This window comes from Notamacropus eugenii, chromosome 4, assembly GCF_028372415.1.
Source record: "Notamacropus eugenii isolate mMacEug1 chromosome 4, mMacEug1.pri_v2, whole genome shotgun sequence".
Taxonomy (NCBI): domain Eukaryota; kingdom Metazoa; phylum Chordata; class Mammalia; order Diprotodontia; family Macropodidae; genus Notamacropus; species Notamacropus eugenii.
This window is the reverse complement of record NC_092875.1, coordinates 75,455,631-75,472,458: the sequence shown is the minus strand read 5'-3', so window position 1 is coordinate 75,472,458 and position 16,828 is coordinate 75,455,631. Positions and strand designations below refer to the sequence as shown.

General features: G+C 42.0%; 1 protein-coding gene across 9 annotated transcripts in view; it reads right to left on the bottom strand.

Moving 5' to 3' along the window:
* The window catches only part of ADGRE1 (adhesion G protein-coupled receptor E1), a 130,057-nt gene that overhangs the window by 20,494 nt on the left and 92,735 nt on the right, over positions 1-16,828 (bottom strand). For all 9 annotated transcript variants that reach the window (XM_072602054.1, XM_072602059.1, XM_072602060.1 and 6 more), the window contains 7 exons: positions 13,412-13,567; positions 12,916-13,071; positions 9,943-10,089; positions 8,843-8,928; positions 7,102-7,185; positions 4,049-4,226; positions 2,906-3,037 (listed from right to left, as the gene is read on the bottom strand). In XM_072602054.1, coding sequence (XP_072458155.1) covers positions 2,906-3,037; positions 4,049-4,226; positions 7,102-7,185; positions 8,843-8,928; positions 9,943-10,089; positions 12,916-13,071; positions 13,412-13,567 — 939 coding nt within the window. The remainder of the gene's footprint in view (positions 1-2,905; positions 3,038-4,048; positions 4,227-7,101; positions 7,186-8,842; positions 8,929-9,942; positions 10,090-12,915; positions 13,072-13,411; positions 13,568-16,828) is intronic.

The following is a 16,828-nucleotide window of genomic DNA, read 5'->3' as shown; positions in this document are numbered from 1 at the left end:
CAATAGAGTATCAGGTCTGGAGTCCGGAAGACTTCTTTTGTGAGTTCAAATCCAGCCTGAGACACTTACTAGCTGGGTGACCCTGGGCAAGTCACTTAACCCCATTTGCCTCAGTTTCCTTATCTGTAAAATGAACTGGAGAAGGAAATGGCAAACCAGTCCAGAATCTTTGCTGAGGAAACCCCAAATAGAGTCACAAAGAATCAGACACAGCTGAAATGACTCAACAACAACTTTTTGATTCCAGGTCCAGCACTCTGTGTACTGTGGCATCACTGTGCCTCAAAAGCTGTGTTAGAAACAGTTTCTCATCAAAGGTGGCACCTGAGCTGATCTGTGAAGAAGGGGCAAAGGTAAGAAGTTCAAGGAAGAGAAAGCAAGGCCAGTTTGGGAAAGGTATTCACTTAGGTACTTGGAAAAGAGGGCTCTTTGTTATAAAGTATAATAATCTGTTGAAATAAAATAAATGTCATATTAATTAAAATATTATTTTGTCATGTATTAAAACATGTTATTCATTAAATACAATATATAAATAGTAATCAATAAAATAGAAATATTAAAATATTTATTCTTTATTACACTATTTTATTATTTTAATATATTATTGTTTAAATTAATCAATAAAAATTTGTTTTTAAATAAATGAAATATTTTCCTCAGTCCCACTGCTTCTCTTCTCCACTTGCTTTCATAATCTGTCCTGAAAAGACTCAGAGCCTTTGCTCATACAAGTCCTCCAGGATTCCATCAATCTGTGGGACCAGAGACACTGTTCCTGCACCAAGAGGGGCCGGTCTATTTAGAGAGAAGGTGGTATACTTGCTATGTTTGTCCTTCATTTTGGAAGAGGACCATGACATCAGGGAAATGATGACATGACTTGCAGTTGCCTTTGATTTGAGTGAGGGAGGGCTGTGCAAGGTGACCAGTCTCACTTTCTCCTCCAGAGTCTTCTGGATCCAGTGACTAGATATTCATCAGGACGACTGGAGATAGCCCAGGATGCAATCATTTCCCTGATGTCATGGTCCTCTTTGAAAACGAAGGACAAATACAACCTGTAAGTAGACTGAGGTGCCTGAATGGGGACCAAGCCAGTTGGGTAACTCAGCTCATTCTCTCCCTCTCTTTCTCCTCTCCAAAGGAAAGTAAATTTTGATGGCCTGAACCTACCCAGTTAATTTGAAGTTTACTGGCTAGATTTTTCTTTCCTTCTTTCTTCTTCTTCCTTCCTTCCTTCCTTCCTTCCTTCCTTCCTTCCTTCCTTCCTTCCTTCCTTCCTTTCCTTCTTTCTTTCTTTCTGCATCATTTCACAAAACCTAAAACCCAGTTCACTCTGAAGCTCATAGATTGGACCACAAGAGGTCCCTGCCCAAGCTCCACTTAATGGCTGCATTTTGGGCCCTCCAAGCTTAGAGTGAATGTCAATGGTAATTGTTTCTCTTTGGAACAACAACCCAGAGGGTCTTCCCCTCCCAGCTTGATTTTTTTTTCTTTCTTTCTAGTTAAAGGGACCATCTCTTGACTCACTTCTTAAAGAGGCCTATTCACTGAATGGGCATTGCCTCACTCTAAGGGAGTACCTCAAAAGGTCGTAGCCTAAAAGGGTCAGGGTGTATTGGAAAGAGCACCAGAGCACATACTGATTCAGCTGCTTATTCAGCCTGTGACTTGGAGGCCACCCCTTGATCCCCTGACCTTCATCTGCCATATGATGATAATGGAACTTGCAGTAACTATCTCCTGGCACTGTTGTGAGGTTCAAATGGAAGAATATATGTTATGCCCACTCTTTCTTATGAACACTAGAAACTGCAGCTAGGAAGATCAGTTATCAGATTGTGGTCTCCAGGGCTTAAATCTATACTTGACATAAATAAACATGATACCACAGAAAGAACATTGGCCTTTGATTCAAGAGAACCAGATTTGTCCAGAGTATAAATTTTTTAGTTGTGTGATTCTTTAAAGAGCATATCACTATTATCCAGAGGCAATGTGGTTGAATGGATAGAGCAGACTTCGAGTCAGGAAGACCAGAGTTCTACTTCTGATTAAGTCACTTACTAAATGTGGAACCCTAAGCAAGTCACTTCTCTGAACCTCAGTTTCCTTGTCTGTATATAATGGGGGTAGGGGATTAGTCAGTGAAGCCCAGTTCCTTGGACCCACTTTCAGTATCCTCTGCTTGCTGCCAATTCAGGTAGATTATTATACATGCTCTAAAGACTGATCAATGACAGACCTGGAGTCAGGAAGACTCATCTTCCTGAGTTCAAATCTGGCCTCAGATACTTACTAGCTGTGTGAACCTGGGCAAGTCACTTAATCCTGTTTGCCTCCGTTTTCTCATCTGTGAAATGAACTGGAGAAAGAAATGGCAAACCACTCCAGTATCTTTGCCAAGAAAATCACAAATGGAATCCCAAAGAGTCAAACTTCAACCAAATGACTGAAAATGACTGAACAACAAAAGATTGGTCCCTCGTTGTGGCTCATTGAGAGTTGTCCCATCCCTGTGGCCAATCCACATGGCTACTGAGCATTCTCTAGGAACTGGACCCTTGTTGAACAATCTCCTTGTTACATACAAAATAACAATAATATTTATAGCTCTTATCTCACTGGGTTGTTGTACAGATCAAAAGATGTAATGTAAAGTGCTTAGGAAATATTTTGGGACCTATGCAAAAGTCAGTCATTAGTAGCATTCTTATTGCCAAACCTTGTCGCTGAAGAAAGGAACAGATGGAGACAATTGCCCTCGTATTCTAAGGTGGCCACCTTAGCAGAACCACAGTGGTGAGGTAAAAATGGGCCCCCTTCCTGGCCTTGCAGGAAGGCAGCCAGGTTACAGTTTATCTCAAGCCCTCTTCTAGAGTCCTCTAAAGTTTTGACCCACCTGATAATGTGCCCAAGGACACAGATTCATTTATGGTGTTGCACTCAATCTGCATGGAATCACCTTTGGCTGACAAGGTCAAGACTAAGTTTTCCGTCAGGCATTCGTCTTGGATAACTTTGCTCTTGATCTCTAGAAAGGGAAGGAAGAGTTCATGTTGGATAACATCTCCCAGCAAAGCAATTCTCCAAAATGCTCAAAGAATTGTTTCTACAATTCCAAGAAAGAGCCAAGCTATCGTGTTGTGGCAAGAGCACAGCATTTGGAGTCAGAAGAACCTAGGTTTCAAATCCTCATCTTGTCATTTACTGTGTGGCCTAGGGCAAGCCATTTAACCTCTCTGTGCCTCAGTTTCCTCTTCTGTAAAATAAGGGGACCTCTAAATATCCTTACATTAAATCTATGATATTATGACTCAATTTTTCAGTAAAAGGAGAGAACTGAAGGGCCAACAGGTGTCTGAGAACAGATCCCAGAAATATTTGATAATGAATTCAAAGGAAGAAGAGTCATAGACAGCAGAGAGATGAGAGCAGAGGCTGGAGGAAGGAGGCTACAGCAGACTCTCAACCCTAAGGGATGGACCTCTGAGGAGGCAGCATAGTACGAAGAAGCTAAAGCAAAGACAAAACCAATTAGATAGAGGCAAGCTCTACCTGCCAGCATGCCCCAAATCTAGACATTGTTTAAAACCTAATGGCAATAGTTTGGAACATGGGCAGGGGAAGTCACTTGCTGGGAACTCTCTGGGATGGCTATAGGTTACCCGGCTTGCTCAGAGCTGCAGCGTAAGGAATCATGGAATCCGAGAAACAGAAATGCTACCTCCTTTATGAAGCCTTCCCTGATCAAATCCCCCCAGTCACTAATAACCTTTCCCTCCATAGATTTCAAATAGCACTTGATTTTGTATCTCTCTGATGCATTTCTCTTGTATTATTTTCTGTCTTCTTCACTACTGAGTTTGATAAGAGCAGGAACTCTGTGTTATATAAACTTCATACTTTCTTCAGAGTCTAGCACAGTGCTCTGCATGCGGTGTATTGAATGAATATAACAAGGAAAGAAGCAAGGGAGGGAGGGAGGGAGAGAGGGAGGGAAGAAGGACATAGGTTTCAGCTCATCAGTAGTAGTGGTTCCCACCTAGATATTCATTCTCCACTGTCTGACTTGTGTTCCCAGAGAGACTGGCAAAAGCTGCCAATGTGGCGCTCTCCACACTTTCCAGAAAAGCTGTTGCCAGGGTTGAGGTCCCCTCCTGACTCAAGTTGTGCCATGTAGATGTCTCTTCAAGGACAGATGCCAAGTCCTCAGCAGCTTTCTGTCAGAAGAGAAGACTTTTCTCAGTACACACTTATTGATGTTTCTGTAATGAGAGATTTAAGTGTGCACAAGAGTCCACTCAGCTCCATCTAAGCTTGACCACTGAGAAAGGCAACAGATGCTTAGGGACAGGAGAAGGGATTCATCTTCCTTCTGCTTTTCTCTGCCTCCACCGTCATCCCATAGGCCAATCCTGATCAACTTCCAATACAATCTATTACCTGCTGTTGTTGTGTTTGTCCTTTGTTCTCGAAGAGGACCACATCAAGATGGTGACATGACTTGCACTTGATTTTGATTTGAGTGAGGGAGGGCTGTGCAAGGTCACCAGCCTCACTTTCTCCTCCTAAGCCATCTGGGTCCATTGGCCTAATATTCATCAGGATTACTGGAGATGACCCAGGATGGGAGACCCTGGCCATTTTAGGCTAAGGTCTTATCAAATTCTCACTTTGAGTGAGATACACCCATTCAGTGAATAGGCCTCTTTAAGTAATTACTCATGCCCCTTTTAATAAAAAAAAAAAAAATAACAAAAGAGTCAAATTTGAAAGGGAAGACCCTCAGGGTTCCTGGGTAAAAGAGACTCTGTGCTAGGTGGGCCAGTCTATGAACTCCAGAGTGAATTGGGCTTAACGATGGTCTTAGAGCAAGAAATCTACATCATGAAGGGGTTGTACTAGATGATCTCTAATGCCTCCTCCTCCGGCCCCCTACCTTCTCAGCTGCAGCATCTAGACTAAATGAAAAGAATAGAAAATATGAGCCATACTAGAGAAATGATCAGGAAAGAACAAAACTTCCAATGACTACACAAATGTGAAGAAAAATAATATTGAAAGACTTCTGGACTCTAAAGAACTCTGTGGCGAACAGAGGTGCAGAAAGGAATGAATGAAAAAGCTTGTTATGTACCAGGCACATAAGAAGTAAGGTAGTCCTTGCCTTCAAGGCTTTTACATTCTAAAAGAGGGAAACACTGCTTAGAGAAGATCCTGAGGGAGTGAATGGAGCCATGGGAAAACTGATTAACTTGTCTTTTCCAGAAATGGTGCTGTTGATCTGATTAGTATTCCAGGACAAAGAGCTGGAAATCAGGGTAAAGGAAGAAGGATGTATGGTGATATGCCAGTTATTTATAATATGATGGATCTAGAAGAGCCTAGATATGGTGGATACAAATGGGTCACCAATCAGAGGCACAGGGTTTCAGGGCCTAGAAAAAGCCATGCATTAACAAATATAGCCAATGTGTTGTGGATTTTTTGTTCTAGTTATTGTTGGGTTATCTGTACTTCTTTCAAGGGAGGGTTCTATTAAGGGATAAAGAGTCACTGAACCATTGGTAAGTGAAAGTGATGTAAAAAAGAACATCAATCAGACTTTTTTTTAAAGCAGGAAATGGGATAGGGAGAATATTTTGAAGGATACATGTGAGTACAGAGAAATCTAATGAGGTAATTCCCTCTCAAAAAGATCCTTTAACTCTTCCCAGTTTATCTAGGGCTAGAAGATGAGAGGCAAAATAGGAGGGGAAGATGGGGGGAGGGAGAGAGAGGGAGATGGGGGAGAAGGAGATAGAGACAGGAAGGAGAGAGGTGGAGAGGGAGGGAAGGAGGAGGAGGAAGAGAAGGAGGAGAAGAAGAAGAGGAAGAAGGAGGAGGAGAAGGAGGAGGAGAAGGAGGAGGAGGAGTAGAAGAAGGGAAGGGAAGGGAAGGGAAGGGAAGGGAAGGGAAGGGAAGGGAAGGGAAGGGAAGGGAAGGGAAGGGAAGGGAAGGGAAGGGAAGGGAAAGGAAGTTATCCCTGTGAGACAGAGGCCAGGGGATTGGGGGCCTAAATCCTTTCAAAACTCTGAAATAAAGTCCCAGAGCCCTAACCCCTAATCCACCTCCATCTTGCTCACCTTGTGTTCATAAATGAAGCCATGGTTTAAGCCAAAATCTTAGGCCAGACATAGAGCTGTAAATGGTGAAATGAACCCCCAGGACTTCCACATCTCAGAACAAGTGGCACCAATTAGGGCAAGCAATATGAAATATACCCTCAAAATTCAAAGAGGGAGTAGAGTGATGACTAAGCTTGTAATGATCCAAAGAAAATGTTACAGAGGTGGGGGACTATGAGTGTGGAATATTCCATATACTCTCAGATAGGGTTGATGCTGAATTGCTTCCCTCATCCTTTTCTTTTTCATTCTCTGTTACAAGGAATTATTCACTGGATAGCAGAGGAGGGATGGATATATTTGAAAATGAAGGCAATGTAAAAACAAAAGCACCATACAAATATTTAAATCATAATTAAGAGAAATTCATTTGGGATAGGGGTGGGGAGTGGAAATCACTGCTAGTGCCTTAAGGAATAATATCTTAGAATTGGAAGGGATCTTTAAGGTCATCCAGTCCAACGCAAGGGTTTGGGGATCACATAATCTTCTTACTTCCTTAAAAAAAATGCTGCTTATGGAAGGAGAGAAGGAGAGAGGCTAATGCACCTAAAAGGAAGGAAGGGGAGGGAGCATTGAGGAGTCAAGTTCAGAAGCACTTGACTTTATTGGGGAGGGGTCTGGATGAGACAGGTTTCTCTGTGGAATGGAGGAAACAAACTGCAGTCCATGGTCCCTATAGCTTTTGATCCCAGAAAGTCCTCTTCCTCTACACCTCTGGCATCTTCTCAGAGCCTCACCTTACCTCATCTCCTAGTATTCTGCTGAAGTGGAGTACGAGTTACATTTTTGCACTTCCTAAATTTACATCCCCAGGGCAAAGTCTTAGCTGTCCTACCTTAGTTTTAGCTCTGGCCAGCTGTTATTAAGCTTCCTTGTCTGTGTCTCAATACTCCCATACTGATGACTCCTCTGACTTAATGCTTACCTCTAGAGACACAGTGGAGGTCTTGTTCTCACAGATGTCTTCCGTAGCACTGAAAATGGAGTCCATTAGCATACAGAAGAAAATCTGTGCCCAAAGAGGGAAAAGTACAAGATTGTGTTAAATTAGAGGTCCCTAGGACTTTGGAACCTTGAGTCCAACCACCCAATCCATTGCACAATGCAACAGGAAGAACCCTGGGTTTGGAAGCAAAGGTCTTGGATTCTAATCCCAACTGTCCTCCATTGTAATAGCCCTTGAGAACCTGGGATCACCTCACTGATATGACAAGGCTTTGTAAAGACAGGGTGGTAGAGAAAATTTTATACAAAAAAATCAAAGCTGACTGTCTGATAAAAGCTGGAGTTTTGCCATTTAGCGAACATGCAAAACCCACTCCAAACCAGCAAAGCTGTGTAAACAGGACCCTAATCGAGAGAAATTGCACAAATCATAAGCAATAAAGTACATTAGCTTCCATGGGGGATTTACAGTTATTTCTGCAATGGTGGTCATCAGTCCTTCCCCAACAGTTGTCATGGACCCATGGTCCTTGATACTGACCCATTACATTGCCAAGAAGTCCAAACAACTGTCTGCCAAGTAGTTCCCTGTTCTCTCATACTACTATTGCATTCCCTCCTTCAGAGATTGCCTCTCTATCCTCTGTATAAATCTTATATGTATGGTACATAGTTGTTTCCTTATTATCTCCCAATTAGAATATAAGCTCCTTGAGGTCAAGGCCAATGTTTTTGATTTTTTTTATATCCTAGCACTCAACACAGTGTCTGGTGCATTGTAAGTATCCAATAAACACTTGTTGACTTGACTTGGCTTGCCTATCCTTCAGGATCTAGCAGTCATAGACTATCTTGGCCCCACAACCTTTGACCCAAGTATAGCCACAGGAATAGAAAAGACTTCAGAAGGTGTCAAGAAGGAAAGTGTTGCTGAGCTTCAAGTAGTGTCATCACTGACCAGCCCTTTCATGCGTCTTGTGCCTCAGTCCTCAGGCAGCTTCTGGCAGAGTCCCACTAACAAGGACACCCACAGTACAAAGAAACACAGACCCAAGATAGGCTGGGGAAACTACCCAAGTTTCCATATTCCCTACAGTAGGATTTCTTTGCCATGATGACATCTAACCTAGGTCTTTTGCTTTCCTTCATTGTAACACATTCTAAAACACCCAGCTTAACCATGATAATGCAATGTCCCAGGCTAAATATCAGCCCAGGGAGTTAGATTCTCCTTCCTTTTATCCAAGTGGAAAACCAGGTAGAAAACCTAGTGCCTTCATGAAGGCTTTTGGCAGAAACTAGGTAGCTCAGTGGACAGAGCACCAGACCTGGAGTCAAGAAGACCTGAGTTCAAATCCAGCCTCAAATACTTACTAGCTATGTGACCCTGGGCAAGTTGTTTCACCTCTGTTTGCCTTAATCCACTGGAAAAGAAAATGGCTAGCTACTCCTTTATTTTTGCCCATAAATCCTTACACAGTGTTGGCATGCTCTGGTCCATGGGGTCCCAAAGAGTTGGACACAACTGAACACCCAAACAAGATCTTACTCTCTGGCCCATAAATCTACTGTCCAGATAAAGCCTTCATTTAGAGTCAAGTCCTGCCCTCCCCTCCCCTTCACATCCACTGGGGGTTTTACTTCTGGCTCTACAATAATTCCTTCAAAAGCAACAAAAGGACATGAGATTATTTTTTTTTTTAAGGAAAATCATCACTTACATGTTCTGGGAGCACAGTTGAATTGCTCTGGCAATGCCGCACCTGTCCCTCATCCACCAAGTCTACTTTGCACCTGACTGGAATCTCTAGGAGGCCCAAAATAAGCAATGTTTATGCTTCAGTAAGATAAGGCATAGTTAAAGATCCCAAAAGCATCAGTCAGGCCAGGGTATGGTGGAAGTGAGGGTGACCATGGGTTGTGGGTGGGGAAGGGAAGGGAAAGAAAGAATTGCATAGGCCTCCCCATGTGGCTAGACACCCCATTGTCTCAAGACAGGACCTGGCTCATAACTCTCCCTACCCACACTTCTCAGCCAACCCACCAATACTGGTATTGTAGGAAGAATATTGTAATTGAATCCTAGAGGCTTCAGAATTTCTCACCAGCTGCTTGGTTTGCTTTCGATCCCATCAATATCATGCCCCTGGGTCAGGTACCCTCTGGAACCACACACATACACACACACACACACACACACACACACACACACACACACTTTTCAGCTTCCTTTTTGTACAATGTCTTCCCTGATTAGAGAGTAAACTCCCTGAAGTCAGGCACTGTCTTTTTCTTAGTTGTCTCCCCAGTGTTGAAGAGAGTGCCTGGCACAAAGTAGGTGCTTAATAAATGTTTATTGACAAGTGATGTATGGTAATGTTTGTACCACCTACTTCATCTGGTTATTTTAATTAAAATACTTTGCAAACCCAGAGTTACTATATACATGGGAATTATTGTTATTATTCTTTTCCTTGATGGCCAGAAAAGTTTTTTAAATAGATTTGACCATTGGATTTCTTTCCTCCAAAACCTTCAGTATCTCCCTATTTCTTTTAGGATAGCATAAAATACAAAGTCCTCCCCACTCACTTTCTTTTATTCCCCAGCTAGGCACATTCTCCAGTTCTGGCTTTCCAGGACTAGATGGATAAGCTGTCTTTTACCTAAACCAAGTGTTTCTTTCTTTTATGGACCGCATTCATGGTGTTCCTCTCTACTTTCATCCCTCTAAGCTAAAGAGTCCAAAACGGGGTCTAAATTCCCTGCCTCTCTTTGCCAACCAGCTCAGATAGACTTCACAGGAATCCCCTTCACTCACTTCTGCACTGTATTCCTTGGCCTCGGAAGTTCACTTCTGAAGTGCTTGGCTTATATCCATGTTTACACGTGCAGAAATAATTTCCTGGTGTGTTGGTACAGATAGCATGTGTTGGGCAAGCTGTGGCATCCATACATTCATCCACATCTGGAGAATTGAAGAAGAAAATGCTGTCAAGTTCCACAAATTGACTGATTACAACCAAATTCCATTGGAACCCCAAACCAAAGACAAGCTCCATGTGTCCCTGATCACCCTTACTGCCACCCCAGGGGCTAAAGAACGGGAGAATAGTCCTGTTATGACCTTGTTCCTATCTCTTCTCTATAGAGAGTCAGCAACATGTCTCATTCTCCCAGCTGTTTAGGGCCTAAGGAACTTCTTTGTTTCAGTGTATGGGAGGAGGCAAGGGAGGAACTCTAAGGTGATAAATAATAGAAAGATTGGTAAATGGTAGCTGCCTACAGAATGTACAAATGTGACTATGTCCAAAGCACTAGTTCTTTTTCTTATCTCTTCTCGTGTCCCCTCCCCCATCAGCTTGTCTTCCTTGCTTCCTTGCCCATGATAGCTAGAATTCTCTCTCAGTCCCTGGATTTTATAGGTAACAGTACTGCTACTTCAGGAAAAGCCTAGCTCTGACTGGTCAGAATCTTCATCAGGTCACTTCCCCTTCTTGAGTATCACTTACCTTGTCTGAAAAGTGGAAGTAATAATATTTGGACCACTTACCACATGGGAGAGTTAGGAAGTGGGGAGGACTAAAGGACTAGAGGGCCAGAACTCAAAATTTCCATAGTGTGGGAAATTCCCTCCACCAGTGCATATTGGTGACTCATCGGTAGTATGTAGAAGGTGTACTATCTCTCTACAATCTTTTATATAGGGAGCAGTTAATGATGAAAAGGACAAAAAAAATTTTGGATAAAGAAGGAAATTTATATCATCAAGTGATATGAGATATTGCCATCATTATGGATATTTTTGATGCCTATTGTAAGGGGGAAAAGTACCCATATTTTTTTTTAAATATATAGTGGTAACATGCATATGAAGAATCACAGCTTTCAGATAGTTTTTGCACAATCTTGGAGAGAAAATTAGGAAAAGTGTAGATGTGAGGACTAGGATCTCTTCTCAACAAGGTGGAATGATGCCTCATTTGTATGAAAACAGTTTTAATGAGGCAGAGAAAGAACATATATTTTAAAACCAGAGGTATATGAGTGAAAATAAACAGTAATTTGTACATATGTTTTGTGCCTTATATACACGTGTGTTTTATGACAAAAATATGGAAAATCATATAAGTATTTGGGACTACTTTGGTCTCCTAGTGAGGGGAGCTGTGTTCTGATTGGTCAGTTCAGGGTCCAGGTAACTGAATAATGTTTTGCTATTTTCTGGCTTAAAGAGAACCATTTATATTCTAAATGCCCTTATAAGGATGATAGTTGACTGGAAAAGTTTAGGAAGACTATGAGTAGAGAAAGTAGAGTTTTAAGTAGAGAGGAGCAGAAGATTTCTCCAGCTAATGACTAGTAAGGATTAGGGGCAGCTAAGTGGTGCAGTGGATAGAGCACCAGTACAGGAGTCAGGAGGACCTGAGTTCAGATCTCACCTCAGACCCTTGACACTCACTAGCTGTGTGACCTTGGGCAAGTCACTTAACCCTAACTGCCTCATCCTGGGTCATCTCCAGTCCCTGGATTCAGATGGCTCTGGAGGAGAAGTGAGGCTGGTGACCTGCACAGCCCTCCCTCACTCAAAACAAAGTCAAGTGCAAGTCATGTCTTCATTTCTCTGATGGCATGGTCTTCTTCCACAATGAAGGACAAACACACACAGTAAGGATTAAAAGTGAAACAGGACGCAGAGAAACAATTTCATGTAGTGCAGAAGTTCTTGAATGGACTAATGGCATTGTTGCCTAAACTTCCAGGATTATAGAATGTATCTGTTGGAATATAATCATGGAATTAAGGGGAACAGTGTTTCCACTAATTAGATGAACTTGTTCCAGTCCATTTTGATGCCAGCATAACATAGATTGGTTGGATTTGTAAGCATGAAGAAAGACACGGGAGCAGCACAGAGAAACTGCAGTAGATGGATGAGAGAGAGAAAGCAGCCAGGGCAAAAACAGAGGCAGGAATGTGCTCTGCTGCTACTTGGGGTTATATTTCTGTCAGTCAAGCAAGACCCATGATGGAGGGCAGAGAGTTAAACTTTGGGGTATTTAAAGAGTGCTGAAAAGAGAATTAATTATTGAATCAATTTTACAACTTCTAAAATTATATATATATATGTATGTGTGTGTGTGTGTATATATATATATATATATATACATACACATCTCCAGGCCATTTTAGCCAAAATAATTAGCAGTTTAGGTGGAGGGAGTCAGTGATGAGGGAATTTGAACTTAGATTCTTTAATTCCACATTCAGTCTCTTTCCGCATCACCTGTTTCCATGCACAGACAAGCATAATCCCAGAACTTTGAAGTATTCATTTTCTTAATGAATGTTCTTCCAAGCAAATTGTAGAAAATATATCTTGTCTTTCCAAGGAGATCACAACATCTCTGAAGACAAGGACCATTTGTTTATGTATTTGTTTATGTATTTTCATAGGGCCTCTCATAGAGGAGACACTCAGGCAATAGAAAATTATTTTTAAGAGAATGAAAAAGTGAACCTAAGGAAACTCCAAGATGGATCATGTCTTAGTGTCCTGAGTATCTTCACCCTGAAAGTTCCTAAAGGTGAAGTCAGCACTACAGGCACAATCATAACTTCCTGGGGTGTTCTGACAGGTATAATTCTGGGGGCAGGCTGTTTTATTGAGGCACTCAGTGATATAAGCAGAGCAGCAGTGGGGAGATGCTTTCAGGAAGTCACAAAACACCCAAGCCCAGAGAAGAGAATATTAGTAATAAAATCAGGTCATCAGTGGTACCATGAGTATTACCTGTGCATGGGAAGGGTCCTGTCCTACCAGGGATCCAAGAATTTCCATGAGGAGAAGAGAATCCAGGCAAACAGCTGCATGTATATCCTCCAAAGCTGTTGGTGCAGCTCGTATTGGGACCACAAGGATGGGGACTCTGGGAACATTCATCCACATCTAGGTAGAAGGTGAATTTGGTCAAAAGAGTTGCATAGACCAAGACTGTCAAGCTTATGGTTGAGAACCCAAGAAAACTCCAAGTGTCTTAGTGTCCTGGGTAATTTCTCACTGAGAGTTCCTAAAGGTGAAGCCAGAACTGCAGGTACACTCATATCTTCCTGGGGTGTTCTGACAGGTATAATGTAGGGGGCAGGCTGTTTCTTTGATACATTCATTGATATCTGCAGAGCAGCAGAAAGTTGGGGGGAGATGTTTTCAGAAAGTCATAAAACACCCAAGCCCAGAGAAGACAATACCAGACACAAGATCAAGTCCTCCGCGGCACCGTGACTATTACCTGTGCATTGGAAGGGTCCTGTCCTACCAGGGATCCAAGAATTTCCATGGGCAGAAGAGAATCCAGGTAAACAGCTGCATGTATATCCTCCAAAGATGTTGGTGCAGTTGGTATTGGGACCACAAGGATGGGAACTCTGGGAACATTCATCCACATCTAGGCAGAAAGTGAATTTGGTCAAAAGAGTTCCTTAGACCAAGGCTGTCAAGCTTATGACTGTGAATAACAATCAAAGCAGTTTCTTGTTCAGTACTGTCAATCACATGCAACTGTTTCTGATCCCATTTGCAGTTTTCTTGACAAAGATACCGGAGCATTTTGCTGTTTCCTTTTCTAACTCATTTTCCAGATTAGAAACTGAGGCCCAACACCACACAGATAGTAAGAGATTTTTAAGAGGGATAAGTATGAGGATGTCCAAGAAATCTAGATAGAGTTTAGAAAAATACTGCCAAGAAAAAAATTAAAAAGAGCTAAAAGAATGGATCTTAGATCCATTCTTAGTTAGTATACTAACTAAGATCATATTAAGAAAAGGAAAGGAAAATGAATGGACAAATGAATTCTGATTGGGATTTAGAGGGGGCCACTAGAATAATGTCAATATACTTTAGGCAGTGAAGATATTTCATTTAAATTTAAATAGTATTAAACCAAATTTTGCATTAATTTTGTTTTGACTTGTATTGATGATTGAGTGAGGCAGTCAGGTGCAGTAGAGAGAGCCCACCTCAGGGCAGGAAGACCTGGAGTCAATCCCACCCCTCACACACACCAAAGAGGATTCTGGACAATTGTCTTTACTTCTCAGCTGCCCAGAGGTGTCAAATTCTCAGCCTGCAACACTCTGGAGTGCAGCCTAAGCCACATGAAAATGTACTTGGGGAGTAGTGAACAGAATAAATAAAAGTACAATAAAACATAGATAACAGTACATTTTTAAACAAATGTTACCGTGCAGCCACAGGGATCCTCAGGTAAGGATTTTTGACACTCACTTCATTTGATTTAGATACCATAGCTCTGAACTGCTAAGTTGCCACATGTGTGCCAATCTACCTTGATAAAAGGAATTTCTCCTATTGGAAGAATTCTCCATACCAATGAAAGCACAAGATAGATTTTTTAATGTTTAAGGCTAAGTATCTAATGAGGCAGAAGCAGACAGGAATCTGGACCTATGCTTTGACTGGTACTTGGAACTCCCAGGGAGGAAACTTCCTGTAACAATAATGAGCAACTGCTTCATAGTCTTAGAAAGTTACCTAGGGTACATGCCCAGGGTTCACACAGCCCACCTCTAGCAGGTGCAGGATTTGATGCCAGGCTCTTCTAATTCCCAAGGAATTTTACAACACACTGCTTATCATAAAGCACTATTTTTAATGCTAATTTAAAATAATTTTTAGTGAGGGTGGAGCCAAGATGGAGGAATGAGAGCAAGAACTCACCGAAACTATAGGACAAACTACTTCCGATACCCCTAAAAAGAGAATCTGAACAAATTTTAGCGTGGCAGAATGCACTAGGAGACAGGGTGTGATAGATTTCCAGCCCAGGGCAGCCTGGAAGGTCAATGGGAAGGATCTATTGCATGGGGCTGGAACAGCGCAGAGTGCACAGTGCACAGGCTGTACCAGCATGGACCCTATGATAGCAAAGCTGAGCAGAAACTACCAGGAAGTTGGAAGCAGCAGCAGCAGAGCAAATTCTCAAATATACCAGCGCAAGATGGGAGTCCATTGGAACTGAATGAGAGAGAAACACAGAACCTCAGGTAAAAGCAGTAGCTGCTCCTGAGACTAACAACCTGCAGATTAAATGTCTGTAGGACACCTACTTGAACTTCTGGGATCCAAGATGGTGGAGTGATCTGTAAATGCTGTCCACCTCCCCTTGTTGACCTTGAAAAACCCAGGGAATATTTCCCCAAGAAAAATTCTGGAATAGTGGGATTAGCAGAAGGGTAAACAGTCTCTTAGTCCATGAAGCTAGAAAAATCACAAAGGGGGAGGGGTCTCTCTTGCTGTGGCTGAAGGGGACCAGTGCAGGACCAGAGCTGTCCCAGACAGTGTCACCTCAGTGACCTAGGAGGAGATCCTGAGCCCCAGGGGAGTGGAGCCTGTAAGCACTAACACCAGGGCACCAGGCATACTTCAGCATAGTGAGGGGAATCAGGAAGACACTAGAGCAGACAGAGTTCACTAACCACTGAGCCTGCCTGTGTTCTAGCTCATTAGAAAAGACTTCCTGTGGCCAGACCACTCCTACATACCCATCACACAGTGAGCTCCAGGGTAACTCTGGGAAAGCTCAGAAAGACCTCACCTGGCTTCTGCTCTGGCACACCAGCCAGCTGAGTACCAGGTAAGCTACAGCATTCTAGTTTCTAGCTGAAAGAACCAGAGGCCACAATACACAAAGCCTCAAGTTCCAAGCACAAGAACCGTGCAACAGAGGCCCCTGTGATCCAGAAGCAGAGATCCACTTTAAAAATCAGGAAAAAAGGCAATCATCATGAGCAGGAAGCAAACCAGAAAAGAAAAGACAATAGAATTTTACTATGGGGACAAGGACCAAAACACACATACTGAAAAAGTCCACATTGAGACTGTTCTCCCATCTGAAACTTCAGAAGGGAATATGAACTGCTCTCAAGCCCAAAGAGCATTTCCAGAAGAGCTCAAGAAGAATTTTAAAAGCTAAATTAAAGAGGTAGAAGGAAAACTGGCCAACGATATTAAAAATATGAAAAAAGAATTCACTGAAGAGAACAGCTCCTTGAAAAGGAAAACTGGACAAAGGGAAAAGGAAGTACAAAACCTAACTGAAGAAAATATCTCCTTCAAAGGAACATTTAGACAAATGGCAAAGGAAATGCAAAAGTTAACTGAAGAAAACAGTCTTTTAAAAATTAGAATTGGGCAAGTAGAAGCTAATGACTCTATGAGACATCAAGAATCAGTCAAACAGAATCTAAAGAATGACAGAAATAGAAGAAAATGTAAAATATCTCATTGGAAAAAAACAACTGACCTGGAAAATAGATCCAGGAGAGAAAAATCTAAGAATTAATGGTCTACCAGAAAGCCATGATATAAAAAAGAGCTTGGATCATATCTTCCAAGAAATAATCAGGGAAAACTTCCCTGAAGTCCTATATCCAGAGGGCAAAACAGTCATCAAAAGAATCCACCAATCACCTCCTGAAAGAGATCCCAAACTGAAAACACCAATGAATATTGTTGCCAAATTCTAGAACTATCAAGTGAAGGAGAAAATACTGCAAGCAGCCAGAAAGAGACAACTCAAATAGCAAGAAACTATAGTCAGGATCATACAGTACCTTTCAGCTTCTGCATTAAAAGATCAGAGGGATTGGAATATGATATTCTGTAAGGCAAAGGAGTTTGAACT